Source organism: Aotus nancymaae, unplaced genomic scaffold, assembly GCF_030222135.1.
Source record: "Aotus nancymaae isolate 86718 unplaced genomic scaffold, 86718_ANA_hifiasm-v0.15.2.pri h1tg000062l, whole genome shotgun sequence".
NCBI lineage: Eukaryota > Metazoa > Chordata > Mammalia > Primates > Aotidae > Aotus > Aotus nancymaae.
This window is the reverse complement of record NW_026988476.1, coordinates 38,946,449-38,960,859: the sequence shown is the minus strand read 5'-3', so window position 1 is coordinate 38,960,859 and position 14,411 is coordinate 38,946,449. Positions and strand designations below refer to the sequence as shown.

General features: G+C 35.6%; 2 protein-coding genes across 6 annotated transcripts in view; one reads left to right on the top strand and one right to left on the bottom strand.

The window, feature by feature from the left end:
- Positions 1-9,678, bottom strand: part of DTWD1 (DTW domain containing 1) — a 39,601-nt gene extending 29,923 nt beyond the window's left edge. For 3 of the 5 annotated variants that reach the window (XM_064365653.1, XM_064365657.1, XM_064365658.1), the window contains exons 1-3: positions 9,588-9,678; positions 5,289-5,607; positions 1,945-2,088 (exon numbers count right to left, since the gene is read on the bottom strand). In XM_064365653.1, the coding sequence (XP_064221723.1) occupies positions 1,945-2,088; positions 5,289-5,552 (408 nt within the window). In that variant the 5' untranslated portion in view covers positions 5,553-5,607; positions 9,588-9,678. Of the gene's footprint in view, positions 1-1,944; positions 2,089-5,288; positions 5,608-8,950; positions 9,060-9,587 lie in introns of all 5 variants that reach the window. The other 2 variants (XM_064365655.1, XM_064365654.1) reach the window with 2 other exon arrangements.
- Positions 9,679-9,905: 227 nt separating this feature from the next.
- Positions 9,906-14,411, top strand: part of LOC105709990 (COP9 signalosome complex subunit 2) — a 425,050-nt gene continuing 420,544 nt past the window's right edge. The window contains exon 1 of the mRNA XM_012442168.2: positions 9,906-10,006. The gene's annotated coding sequence lies outside the window, so the exon portion shown is untranslated. The remainder of the gene's footprint in view (positions 10,007-14,411) is intronic.

The following is a 14,411-nucleotide window of genomic DNA, read 5'->3' as shown; positions in this document are numbered from 1 at the left end:
AAGAAGACTAAATTATATAATTTTTTAATAAGATAAAAACAAAGTACATGATACTTTGTAAAACAACCACTGAAACTCTTCAGTGATTAAGTGCCATTTTCATCTATATCATAAGCAAAGATAAAACAAATGACATAGTGAATGCTGGTGAAGAAATGGTGGTTTGAGGTCAGGATTAAATAGCATAACTCTTCATGGAAGCAATTTGACAATTTAAAACAAGAGTCTTAAAATATTCATACCCTTTTGCCGAATGGTTTCATTATGGGAACATAGTAAAATAATCCTAAACACACACATGCACAATATCTAAGTATATTTATTACAGTGAAAAATTAAAATGAAAAAAATCTAACCTTCTAGGAAAAATTTTATGAATTAGGATACCTCTTTTCTTTCAGCACATTTTTATTGAGATTGATATTGCTAGAGCCTCCAATGTCTGAATAGCTCTTGGCACAAAGCAGGCACCAAGTAAATATTTGTTAAGTCAATAAATGTTGGTAGAATCAAGGGAATTTTATCCCCATATGTTTCTCTATTTCCCAAATTTTCTTCAATTAGCATATAAATTTTTAAAATAAAAAGATAAAAATGAAATCATAATAAAATAAAATTAAAAAACAAAAAGTCTTGGGCAGGCAAGTGGGTCATGCCTGTAATCCCAGCACTTTGGGAGGCCAAGGTGGAAGGATCACTTGAGCCCCAGGAGTTCGAGACCAGCCTGGACAACATAGTGAGACCAGTCTCTACAAAGAATAAAAAAGCTGGGAGTAGTGGCATATGCCTGTGGCCTCAGCTACTCGGGAGACTGGGGTAGGTGGACTGCTTGGGCCCAGAAGTTTAAAGCTGAAGCGAGCTATGATCATGCCACTGCACTCCAACTTGGGAACAGAGCAAGACTCTGTCAAAAAGCAAAAAACTTGAATTTTATAAATTTCAAAGTTGTAAAAGTTTAAAAATATTCATAATACATGTCTATATTTCCCCCTATAATCAGTTAGCAAAGTCAAGGGCTTCTGAATTTTCTTAGATTTTAAGCATATCACATCTCCTTACAGAACCTAGCACTACATTCTGTCTAATGAACATAAATGGATTCTAGCTGACCAGAGAAGGAAACATTTACCTAGATCCAAAACTTAAATATTATTTACAAACATAATTTTCTATATAAACTCAGCCAAAAAAAATACATATATATAGAGATAAATAGGAAAGTAAAAATTTACCAAGTTCTTCCTGGAACAAATGAATGAATGAATTTTTAATTTTGTTTCTAAATCAGCCACACCAACAAATGGCCTCCAAGAGACCAAAAGGCTTTTACATGCTTCTTTCAGTACTCAAGGCCTAATTTTTTGAGACATATTGCAAAATTGCTTTTCAGCAAGAAGACCCATAATATCTCACCAATGTGACAATTACAACTAAGTGAAAACCAATTAAGAATCTAAAAATGAGCAAGGAAGGCCTCTAAGCAGCCAAAAGAAATGTTATACAGGTTACGCACTAAAGCTCTTAATTTAGGAGGATTCCTGAACATCCTAACTCAGTTTTCTTCTTTTAGAGAAATTCCAACAACATTTGTAATCTGGTTTCCCAGTTTGCATCAAATTAGATCATCTATGTGTAGCAGAGACAGGAGGAGAGGAGAAAAAGTAAAAGCAGGCACATTAATATTGGCAAAAAGTAAAAACTTAAAGACATAAGGCAGAAAAGCTATAAAGTGCAGAGAGACTGAAAAAGCATAGCAGTCTAGAATCATGTGATCTTTGAAGATATCAATGAAATACACTGTATATTGTCTAATGCTACCTGAGCATAATGCTAGGTTATGAAGAAAAATATTAAATTATGTTTGAGTAAGTCCAGAAAGGCAATGGAGGTTAAAATTCATTTTTATATCCAATGTGAAGAGTTATTAAAAAATAAGTTGCCTACTTCATGGTCCTTTTCTTCATATTCTGGAACACAAGGATACGTGTAAATGTTTACAAATTCAGGTGCTAAGAGTTTTGCATGTATAGCAGTACTTTTGCCATCTGTTTCATTTGGATGTTTAATGATGTCAATCTTCAATGGAAGCTAAAGGTAAAAAAAGGACAAATAAAAAAACAAATATAAACACTCTTATTTTTATGTTAATAAAAACGGTCTCTAAAGCTAAATAGGAAGCTCACAATAAATTCCTATACATATGCATATGGTTTAAAAGTTATACTTTTCTAGACCAGAATATTAAGAATGGTGATTGTTACAAGCAAAACCAAATTTCTTCCTTGGAATTGTTAATCATGTATTAAGACAATTATTTTCAACTCATTTAACATAGAATCTTCTCTTACAGCAAAGCTCCAATGTCATTTTCATTTAAGTTACTGCATTTCAGTATGTGTGCCATGGACATTTTTATAATTCCTATAAACTCTAGGTTTGCCTACTTAATTTTATTTTTATTTATTTATTTTGAGATGGAGTCTCACGCTGCCACCCAGGCTAGAGTGCAGTGGTGCAATCTCAGCTCACTGCAACTTCTGTCTCCTGGTTAAGCAATTCTGCCTCAGCCTCCCAAGTAGCTGGAATTACAGGCGCCCATCACCATGCCTAGCTAATTGTTGTATTTTTTTAGTAGAGATGGTTTTTCACCATGTTGGCCAGGCTGGTCTTGAACTCTCGACCTCAAGTGATCCACCTGCCTCGGCCTCCCAAAGTGCTGAGATTACAAGTCAGCCACCACACCAGGCCTCTTATGCTATTTTAAAAGGAAATGTAAGTTTGAGCAAAAAGCTTCAGATCTAAAATTCAAGTTGAAATTCTGTTCCTTATATATACTTTCAGGTCAAAACTGTTATCCTTTGTAGTAAACATCATGATTTTTGGCATCACATTTTCAACAGCACAAATTAAATAATTATCAATTTAAAAAATAGTAACAATAAGTCTAAGAGGTGTAATCTTTATATCACAAAACTCTCTTCAAAATCATCTTGCCTAAAAAGCAGTCCCCAGTCTTTCTGGGAAGAAGGACTGGTTTCATGGAAGACAGTTTTTCCACAGACCAGGGTTGGGGGAAGAGGGTTTTGGTATGATTCAAGTACATTACACTTAATGTATACTTTATTTCTATTATTCTTACATTATAATATATAATGAAATAATTATACAACTCACCATAATGTAAAATCAGCAGGAGCCCTGAGCTTGTTTTCTTGCAACTAGATGGTCCCATCTGGGGGTGATGGGAGACGCTGACAGATCATCAGGCATTAGATTCTCATATACAGCGTGCAATCTAGGTCCCATGAATATGCAGTTCACAACAGGGTTCATGCTCCTATGAGAATCTAATGCTGCTGCTGATCTGACAGGAAGCAGAGCTCAGGTGGTAATGTGAATCATGGAGAGTGGTTGTAAATACAGATGGAGGCTTCACTTGCTCTCTGGCAGCTCACCTCTTGTGCAGCCTGGTTCCTTAGGACTGGTACTGGTCTGTGGTCTGGGGATTGGGGCCCCTGTTGCCTATGTATTTCCCTTAAAGTTTCATTATTTGTTAAAGACTAACATGTCTCTATGCAAAAATAATATTCTCTTGGATTTCTTAATTACATTTTTCTTATTTCGCTTCAGCTTTTTTTGGTTTAGCTCTCGTTATAATGCTTATATAAGTACTGCATTCAGCCATGATTATGAAAAAAATGCCAAGTCATCTCCTCTACTATATATAAGAAGCCCTCTGGAGATGTGTTCTTGACTTCAGCTTTTAAATGACCTTTTGTTTTATTTGGTAGTTCCCACAATCTTCAAGTTCCCATTCCACACTAAATAAATAGGATTCTAGGAATTTACCCTGAGCACACTTTTACCCTGGAGGACAAAACTATTTTTCTTATGTTTTAAACTATACATATTTAAAGTGTACAATCTAATAAGTTTTAACATATATTAAATTCTTGAATCCACTGCTACAGTCAAAATAATGAGAGAATTATAAGATAGAATAATTCTATGTATACTTCAAAAACCATACTTCAAAATGTAACATTCCTGTAAGATAATGGGAAGCTTGAAAATAATTATTACTCTCAAGTTCTTGGTTTTTCTGAGCAAACTGTGAAGCTTATATTAAATTCCACACTTCCTTATTCTTGGCTAATAAACTTTCCATTAGCTTATATGTGTGATTTTAGATGCTGAGGACACCATGGACTGGTCAAGATGATATAGGCTAAATTGAAATTCAAATAAAATATGAGTGTCAAAGTACTTTTCTTACTTCAAATTTTTTTTTTTTTTTTTGAGACAGAGTTTCGCTCTTGTTACTCAGGCTGGAGTGCAATGGCGCGATCTCGGCTCACTGCAACCTCCGCCTCCTGGGTTCAGGCAATTCTCCTGCCTCAGCCTCCTGAGTAGCTGGGATTACAGGCACGCGCCACTATGCCCAGCTAATTTTTTGTATTTTTAGTAGAGATGGGGTTTCACCATGCTGACCAGGATGGTCTCGATCTCTTGACCTCGTGATCCACCTGCCTCGGCCTCCCAAAGTGCTGGGATTACAGGCTTCAGCCACCGCGCCCGGCCTCTTACTTCAAGTTTAAATGAACTTTAAAATCATCACAACAAATATTTAAAAATATAGCTACAATTTATTATTTTTTTTTACTGGCAAGTTCTAATGAGACCATGTGTAGGGTTTACTCTCTCTGAAGTCTTAATAAACAGTAGTCAAATTTTATACATTAATTGATTTATTCCTAAAGTTTAGGATGCTAGCAATCAATTCGAATGACCTTTTAAATCGGGCTTAAAATCACTCTAATGATAACACAGTCCAGGGAATAAGTCTTAGTTTTTAAATTTTATTTTCCTTTTGGTCAATGAAATCTGCTCCATCCCCATGTATAGGATAAGACTAAGTCATAAAAGTCTAGGTAAAAATTGATTCTATTCCTACTAGAATAGTATTTTCTCAAGGAGCAGTACAAAGACCTGAGTTTTTGGAGCTCCTTCAGGATGTCTATAAACTTTTTTTTTAGTATTCATATGTTTATATCACACATTTTTCCCTATGTTGTAAAGAAATTATAATTACTAATGAAAAATTAATTGGTTTCATTAAAAACACTATTTCAGACCCAGAGACAAGAAAAACAAAGAGGTTTAGTAGTCTGTAGAACTAAATTTTCCATAAATACACTTCCTTTATCAATTATATTAGAGTAGGTATGTATGAGATGTCTTTTAAAAATCTATTTTTCTACTTTCAAACAATTACATTTCTTACTAACCTTCACAAGTGGAATCTGTTCAATAGGTACATTCTCAACTGGGACATAACATGTATAGCAGTAGAACATTCTGGAACCACCACATTTGAGACATTTTGATCTCCCACTTTGCTGAGCTTTTTGAAGAACTTCTTGAGATGCTAAACGTAAGTTTTTAAGGGGATCTTCTGAAGCTATAGAAGTAGTTTGTGACTGTTTTGTTTCCACAAATTTTGAATTATTTTCTTCACTTAGTTTGAGAAATATAGGTGGATTGAGAGACATTCTTCATTCAAACCAAAGTTTAACAGCTATTTCTAAAACACAAACCATAGGTGCACTGTAAAAAAAAGTGTTAAGAGGAGACAAAATAAAAATAGAAAACGTTTTACTCAGTCTGTACCATGAAAATTATTCAATTTAAGTCACAGTTGTGTGCTGTTTTAGTACTTATTAATACATGTTTTAAACCACTAAATTGGCATACTTTGAAACATAAGATTAAAAGCAATAAACTCAAAGCTATTTCAGATAAAAAGTTTAGGTGTTGACAATCCATTTTTCAAGAACCTTTTTTCATTCCAGAGATGGCAATTTTGTTTTCCAGATATTAGTAACACAATGGCTTCATCTTAGTATCAGACAAGGATATATTTAACCCTGTTGGCTCTGACTTTGAATTGACATTAATGAAAAATAGAAGATTCCAGTGGAATCAGCAAAATTTAGTTGGGTATATTCTTAAAGATATAGTGCTCTCCAACTTAAAACACACACTGTTTATGTTTGTGTGTACATGTGTGCATATACACATACAACTAAATACCCACTAAAAAAGAGGCATCTATTACTAATTATAATTTATAAAATATCCTATAAGGTGAAATATATTATCTTATAAATTTTAAAAATTTACAGAGTAATATTAATGTCCACTTACTCTAAGAATTTATGCTTTTTAAAAACATACATTATTCAGATTCTTTAGTACTAGAGAAGAATAGTAAAATAACTTTCCCACTTAATATTTTCTTCAAAGAAGGGTGATGGCTGCCAAAACTGTTATCTGTATACCCTGTAAGGAAGATATCTTTCAAGGGAGAAACAACACTGGGGCCCTATTGATTCGATATGCATTCCACAGCTGTAAAATAATTCTCTTATTATAAAGCCTTCTGGCATTGTGGTTTAACTATGAAGCTCCAGCCACTTTAAGTAGTAACAGTGACAAGAAAAATGCTGTGACTTCAATAGGAAACACTTTGTGGTCTCCCAAATAGAAAGTGAACAAAAAGTCCAGAGAAACACAAAGTACAACATAATTTGTTGACGAGAAGTTAATGCCCCTAATTTAATTACTCATCAAATTAATTTTTTAAAAAGATTTTAAGTCCTAGTGAGCTTGAGACCAAAATAAAAAGATGCAAAGATACCAGTTATAGTAGAAAAAGGTATTTGCCAAATGTACCCAAGGGGGAAAACCAAAATATAGTAAATATTTTTGCTGTGTACTGATTAGGCACAGATTTACATTTTGGGTTAGAAAGCAGTATTTAAGAACAATGGTCCAATCCCTTCTTCCTGCCTCACAAATAGAAAATCTTACCAACTTCTGACCACCACTCTAAATCACCTGCCTAAAAATGGCTTCAATTTTTGTGAACATGCCCTCAATGACTAAAAGTGCAATAAATTAAGATGCCATCTTTTCTTGAGTCTCAGATCCTTTTAGGAATCACATTAAAATCTTAAACCTCATCCCTAGAAAATGCATATACAGACACAATATTTTGCACACAATTTCAGGAGATTTGGAACTTTCCTAGAGTCTAACTATAACTGAGGTAAAGAAGTTCCAAGTTTAGGAAGGGGCGGGCATGGTGGCTCATGCCTATAATACTAGCATTTGGGAGATCAAGGTGGGAGGATCACTTGAGCACAAGAGTTTAAGAACAGCCTGGACAACAAAGTGAGATCCCATCTCTAAAACAGAGAAGAAAAAGAAAGTTTGGGAAGAGATCCTAATAGTCCTCAGAAATCAGAGTTGCAAATGCTCTATTGACATCTCTTTGCTGCACATACAAAGCTAAGTTTCACCTAAACCCTCTTTGGGTTTGTTGTGGTGTTGCTTGTGGTTCTTACAGAGAAACATTTTGAGGCTTTCATAATCCTGAGTTACTCAGATGATGGGATTCATCCTAAAAAAAGAAAGTTGATTGGACTAACTCAACCTGACTTATTTCCCTGGGTATTCCAGTAGCTATTTAGTGGAACTGCATGTGTCACTCAAAAACCTAGACATAGTGGGACTGAAAAATGCAGTTGCTGTGATGTCATGACAGTTTCTGTGGTTGCTTGACATTTAGCAGAAAACTACTGGTGAGTTTTTGGAGTTATTCTAGGGCCCTCAAAGTGCATTCGTCTTAGAGATGCCTCAGAAATACCATTTTGTAGTTCATGGACCTCCTATCCAAATAACTAAATGGATATTAGTGAAGCCTTATATAAATAACCTTCCTCTACAAAAATCAAACACCACAAATACCTGTAAGACAGTAAAAGAGAAATGTTAATGGCTCCATCTTCTAGTTCACCCTACATACTCTCACTTATGGCTGAGGTGACCACATAGAAGAGGCCAGCAATTGTAAATCATGGGCAGCTCCCTCCAAAAGGTCTCTGAAACTACATGATCAGGACATCTGTCCTAACCTAGTCAACAGCCTGCCTCAACTGTGAGTAAATCATATGTTACAAATGTGGCTATTTAAAATCTTTAAAACATACCTCTTAATATCAAATATGTGCAAGGAAATACAATTTGAGTCATGGGAGCTAAAAAGACTTAGAAAACATAAAGACTATTCCTATGGAACTAACAATTTTAACACCTTGATGGTGTGTCCATCTTCCTGGAACTTAAGGCTGAAAATACATTAATTTTCTTATTCCTCCTTCTACCCAATTTCTACCCCAAATTAATTATACTCACTAAGTTTGTATCAATTCTACCTTGTACATAATCCTCTATCTTCACTCTCAAAGTCAGGACTCTAATTCAGTTCCTTATTAACTCATAGATGGGCCATGGCAAGATCTTAAACCTCTTTATCTTTGAGTACTTATTATTGATTACACATATTTGACATGGAAATATGCACTTATTGTAGAGGTACTTTCGTGAAGTTAGCCCCTCTAGCATTCAACTCTGTAAGAGAAGATCCTTTCCTGATCTCACCTATTCATGATTCTTATGCAACAGAAGGAATTCGATAAACACTTGTTAACTAAATTAAAACCATTCTGCAAAACACATCCAGTAAGCATCTTGCTACTGAAGTATCTGACAAACTACCTTTATAGGCCATCTGCAGCCTAGCACAGGTGGCAGGCTGGCAATTTCCTTTTTTTTCCAAAATGATAACAGAAAAAGCTTCTACCTCTTTCATTATTGTTAGTTGACTCACCTCCTTCCCATTGGAATATTATATATATATAGACTCCCCTATGCTATATTGTGGACCAATAATTCAGTACTAGATAAAAACCACTTCAAATTTTCTTGCTAGAGTATTTTTAAGAACCTGGTCACATAGGACCTCCAGGTCCAACATTCATTTTTCACAATCCAAGGTAGTACCCTTTTTTAATATAGGATTAATGGCCCCTCCCACACCACCCACCATATGGTAGCAGACGGTCTTGCTTTCGTTTTCATGGTGCATTGCGTTAGTCCTTAAATGTTGCGATCTGAAGTACTGATTTTACCATCCAACTTTGTGGACCTGGCGCCTGAAAATGTTAATATACTTCCTTATTTGTCCTACATTCCCAATAAATAATTTAGACGTAAGAAACAGGCTCTTTTGCTTATTACGTAACCACAACCTCAGTATTTAAATACACTGCATGGCATCGCTAATTCTACGTCTGTACTACTCTTCCCCTTTCGTGATAACCCCTACAAACCACTCCAAATACTAAAAAAAAAAAAAAAAAAGAGAGAGAATGGGGTTCCTAGGGAACTGACTTTGCCAGGACAAACTTTCGTTGGGGTGGAATGCACCGAAAATCATTGGTAGGAAAAAATAACTGTTTTTTGAGGAAAAATTTGGAAACCTTTTTCCCAGAGGGCCCGCAACATCCTAACAAAAAACAAGAGCCCGCGCAGGGATCGAGGATCCCCGTCACAGGCGACACCCAGCGTGATCGCCGCTAGGGTCCTGACAAGGAATGTCCACTTCCCGCTGCCGCAACTCTGGAGCCAGACCACGCTCCACGCGCAGAGACCTGCACCAGGAATCAGAGTGGTACTCAGACCTGCACACCCACGAGTCGAGCAGCTCCACGCTTCTTCAACTCCACCCGAGACCAAGGCGCGCGCCGGGCCGTGATCGCGCACGGACCAGACGGAGCGCTTTCCCGGTAACACCAGAGGGAGGAGCCAGGCCGTTACTAGTGTTGTTGCTAGGGCCGGGGCCGACACGCCGCAGTTCGCGCGGCTGAAGCCAGGAGCGGGAAGGACAGCAGGGCGGGGTTAAACGGGAAGTTCTGCCTCACCCTCACGCTCAGCGGCCTTGTCGTACAGCTCCTGAGAGGCTCCGGCGCGGGGGCAGGGCCGAGTTCGTCTGGAACCTGGCTCACGCCTCGCAGCCTTTCAACCAGTTTCCTCCTGATCCTTGCTGGGACAACATAATTGGGACGCGGTTCTCGAAACATACTCTGAAGGCATAGTTGCAGTGAGTTGTGAAGAAATGTTGTTCCCAGAGAAAGTTTGCATTTTACCCATCTCAAAGATAGTTTAGTTATAAGAACTTGGTTCTATTACGTTTTCGTGGCTATATCAGTATCATTATTTCGTGCGCTGTATGGTAATGAAAGCTATTCGAAAAATCATTTGTATCTTTATGATTTGGTTTGCATAAAAACACGCATATAGAGTTAAGAGTACTTTGTATGCTTTTCCAGTCTAAAGTTAAGTGTGATATGTGGATAAGTTACTAGACCATTTATCCATGCCTCTTCCCAAAGAATGCCCAAATTGAAGTGCACTCTAACAGCTAAGATTTTGAAACACAACGGTCAAATGTTGAGCAATGTTTATTGAGTATTCTGAATTTATCAAGTGGTAGATAAAGGATATTGCAATTCCCTAGAAGTGTTCACGGTACAAGTAAAGCATGGGTAGTACAGAAAATGTAATATTCTTACTACCAAGATTAAAATGCAATTTCATAAATTATAGGAATTTTAAGAAAGCTCAGAATGGAGTGGTCACGAAAGGCTTCTTTTTTGGACTTGGGTAAGGCCTTAAAGAATGATTTAGGTTTAGGACAGTGTTTTTCAACTGTAAAGGGGATTATGTGGGACCCATTAGTGGGGTCTTGATCCATTTGTAAGCACTTAAAAAAAGGAACAATATAGATTGAAAATATCAGTGCATGTGAGTAAATTTAATATTACTTAGTAAAGTACTGCTTTATGGAGATTTAAATTATATAGCATGTATGTGTGCACTAGGGCTTGTTTGTAAAATGTATTTCTTAGTGTATTTCAAACTATAAAAAGTTTGAAAGCCAGTGTTTTAGGGAGAAAGGTGAACTTTCTGGGTAAGGAAAGTAGAAGAGCAAAGTCTCTAAGTCAGGAATAAATAATTCACAATCATTTTCCTTTTTAGCTTAGCTCTTAAGTTTTATCAAAGTAGCTAAATTATACAGATTAAAAAGCAAATGATACTACTTGTTAGATAGAGCATTGGTTTGCTATTGCCATGGAATACATTAGTCCAAAATATGGTGGCTTGAAACAAACATTTTATTATGCTCACAGGTGGTATTGTCAGTAGGTCACAGTCATCGCCTTTTTTTTGGTAATTCAATTAGGAAGACTAGAGTGGGTAGGCATGCTAGCAGAGCTTCTATAACTCTCCATATGGCTAGGGCTTCCTCACAGTATGGCAGCAAGGTAATCAGCCTTCTTACCTTAGACTCAGAGCTCCAAAGGGAGTTTTGCAATGAACAAGGCAAAAATTGCCTGTCCTTTTCTGACCTTGCCTCAAAAAGTAACATGATGCTACTTCCCTTACTTTCTTTTTCTTACAAGTGAATCACAAGTCCTGTTCCATTTTAGGAAAGGAGACATAGATCCCTCTTCTAAAAGGATTGGCAAATAATTCTTGTCCATGTTTTAAAACCAGCATAGTGAATTTACTTCTATTATAGAAAACCCCAAAATATAAATGGTTTAATACACATGTTTTTTTTTTCTCACAAAAGATCCATTGTGGCTATTTCTAGTCAGATGAAATATTAAATTCAAGGCCAAATGTTTTTATTTTGAATGGTTCTTCTGCCTTCTAGGACCTGAGGTCCATAGCTTATGTGACAAGAAAGAAAGTATGGCAAATATCACTCAAGAAATTATAGAGGTCAACCCTAAAAATGATATAACAATTTGGCCACATTCTATTGGTCAGAATTTAGTCCCAAGGCCACCACTTTAACTGCAAGGGAGTCTGGGAAATGTAGAGAAACATTGGTGAGCACTAACAGTTTGCCACGTTCCAGGTTAAGGAAAACCCTGTAGTCCCCAACCCTTCCACTCTATTCTCAATTCTTCTCACCAAAGGAAAATTCAAGTATTTTAAATATTTCTTCTGTTACTCCCTATGTCTAAATATACTTACATTGCAGTTTCTTGATTTTCCAATTTCAGACATTACCCGTTGACTTTCTCCTATGGAAGACAGTGACATAGGTCTTTAGTAACAACACCACCTCTAAGTGTGTGAACATTCCCTTTCTACCTCATACACTCTTCTTGTCCTTTCACCTCTCCGTATAGTGATATCATAGGTTTTGGTTAAATCAACGTTTAGTGTTATCACTACTGTCTAGGTAAATGCCATTCAACCCTAAGCCACAAAGTATACTAAGATCACATTAACTTTTAATACAATCGTTTCCTTTCCTTTCTCTTAATAACTGCCATTTTTAATGTATTTATTATTAATCTGTCCTGAAATACTTTGGCAAACTGCTAAAGCATCACAGTAAAATATATCAGTTAATCTAGTAGATTTTTTTTCCTTACAGATATTCCTCCTAGATCATTACAACCTTTAGTTTATTCAGGATTGTTGGCTTCTTCAATATATCACTGCTCTCCTGTGTGTTAGATCACTTGTTTCTTTTTTCTTCGCTTAATTCCTTTTTAAAAATGAACTACGTTCTCTAGTACCTTCCTGAAAAAAGGTAAATGGGAGTGTGGTAGACAAAATAATGGCCCCCAAAGATGTACATAGCGTAATCTCCAGAACCTACTGATATTTTATCTTATATGGCAAAAGGAACTGCATATGTGATTAAGGAGATGGGGAAAATTACCCTAAATATTGTCTGGGTGGCTGGACATCATCAGAGTCCTTATAAGAGGGAGACAAGATGTCAGAGAGGGGAGAAGATTCTACACTGCTGGCTTTGAAGTTAGAGGGAGGAGCTCTGAGCAAAGGATAGCAGGTGACTTCTAGAAGCCCCTTTTCTCACAAAAAGATCTTTTGGAAGAAAAAAACGTGTATTAAACCATTGATATTTTGGGATTTTCTGTTCCACAAATAAATTTACTAATCTGGGTGACAGAAACAAAACTCTGTCTCACACACACACACACACACACACACACACAAAAGGAATATAGCCCTGCAGACCCATTTCAGATTTCTGACCTCTAGACCTGTGAAATAATAAACTAAACTTGGTTTTTTTTTTTAAGCCATTTTGTTTGCTGTTTGTTACAGCAGCAATCAGAAACTATTATGGGGGAAATTTTTTTGTTTTTTTTAGTATCTTGCAAATCTGAAAAATGCCACACACTTAATTCATGCCCTGTCTGTATTTAAATTTACAGATTGAAAGTCATTTTCCTGGCATAATCTTCTAAATTATTGTTTTTTATTCTCTGATTCTTGTTTACTTTAACATTTTTATTCTAGTTTCTAGAAGATTTCTTCAACTATTTTTCACCAGAATTTTGTTGAATAATTTATATCATTATGTTTGTACTTTGCATTTTTTCTTATTCTGTATTCATTTATAACATGCAGTTTTGGTTTCAGGGATGCATTATCTTATTATAGCTCTCTGAGAATCTTAAAGACTTTTTTGAAGTTTCCTTCACATTGTCTATATATGCCTAGATTTTATTTTTAGTCATTTGTTTGGGTTTCTATTTTTTTGTTTTTATATTTTTCATTTCACAATTATTCCATAAATGTCTAATAGTCTTTACTTTCTATTCATTTTGAAAAACAAGAATTACAATGATGATGAAAAGCTCATGGTGACTGAACAGGAATTGTCAAGCAGTCAGCTTCATAGTAGAGCAAGGTTTATCATTGGAAGTTTCTCAAACATTTAAAGAAGAAAAAGGACCAATAAAAATAAGAATTAATCAATAAAATTAAAAACAAATGTGCACTAAAGAAAAGCAACAAGGCCAAAAGTGGTTATTTGCAAAGATTAATAAAATTGATAAGCCTTTAGATAGACTGACCAAGATAGAAAAAGAAAACTCAAGTACCAATTTCAGAAATGAAAAATGAAACATCACCACAGACACTGCAGATTGCAAAGATAAGAAGATACTAAGAATAAATATTTATATCAAAATACTTGACATTTTAATTTTTCTTGAAAAGTAATTTACCAAAATTAATATAAGAAGTAATAGAATAGCTGGATAATCCTATATTAATTTTGATAGATTATATCTGTATCAGTCTACCTAGTATGCTATAATAGAATACCACAGAGTGGATGAATTAAACAACAGTAGTTTATTTTCTCACAGTTCTGAAGGCCAAAAATCTAAGACCAACCTGCCATCACTATTAGTTTCTAGTGAATCCTCTCTTCCTGGCTTGTAGACTACTGCCTTCTTACCATGTCCTTACAAAGCCTCTTCTCTTATATAGACAGAGCATGAATTAAGTGTGTGGCATTTTTCACATCTGCAAAATACTGGGAAAAAAATCACTCTTTCTCCTCATATTAGTTTCTTACTGCTGCTGTAACAAACAGCAAACAAGCAAAGTGACTTAAAACAACACTAAGTTTTTTATTTCATAGTTCTAGATATTTTTACAGA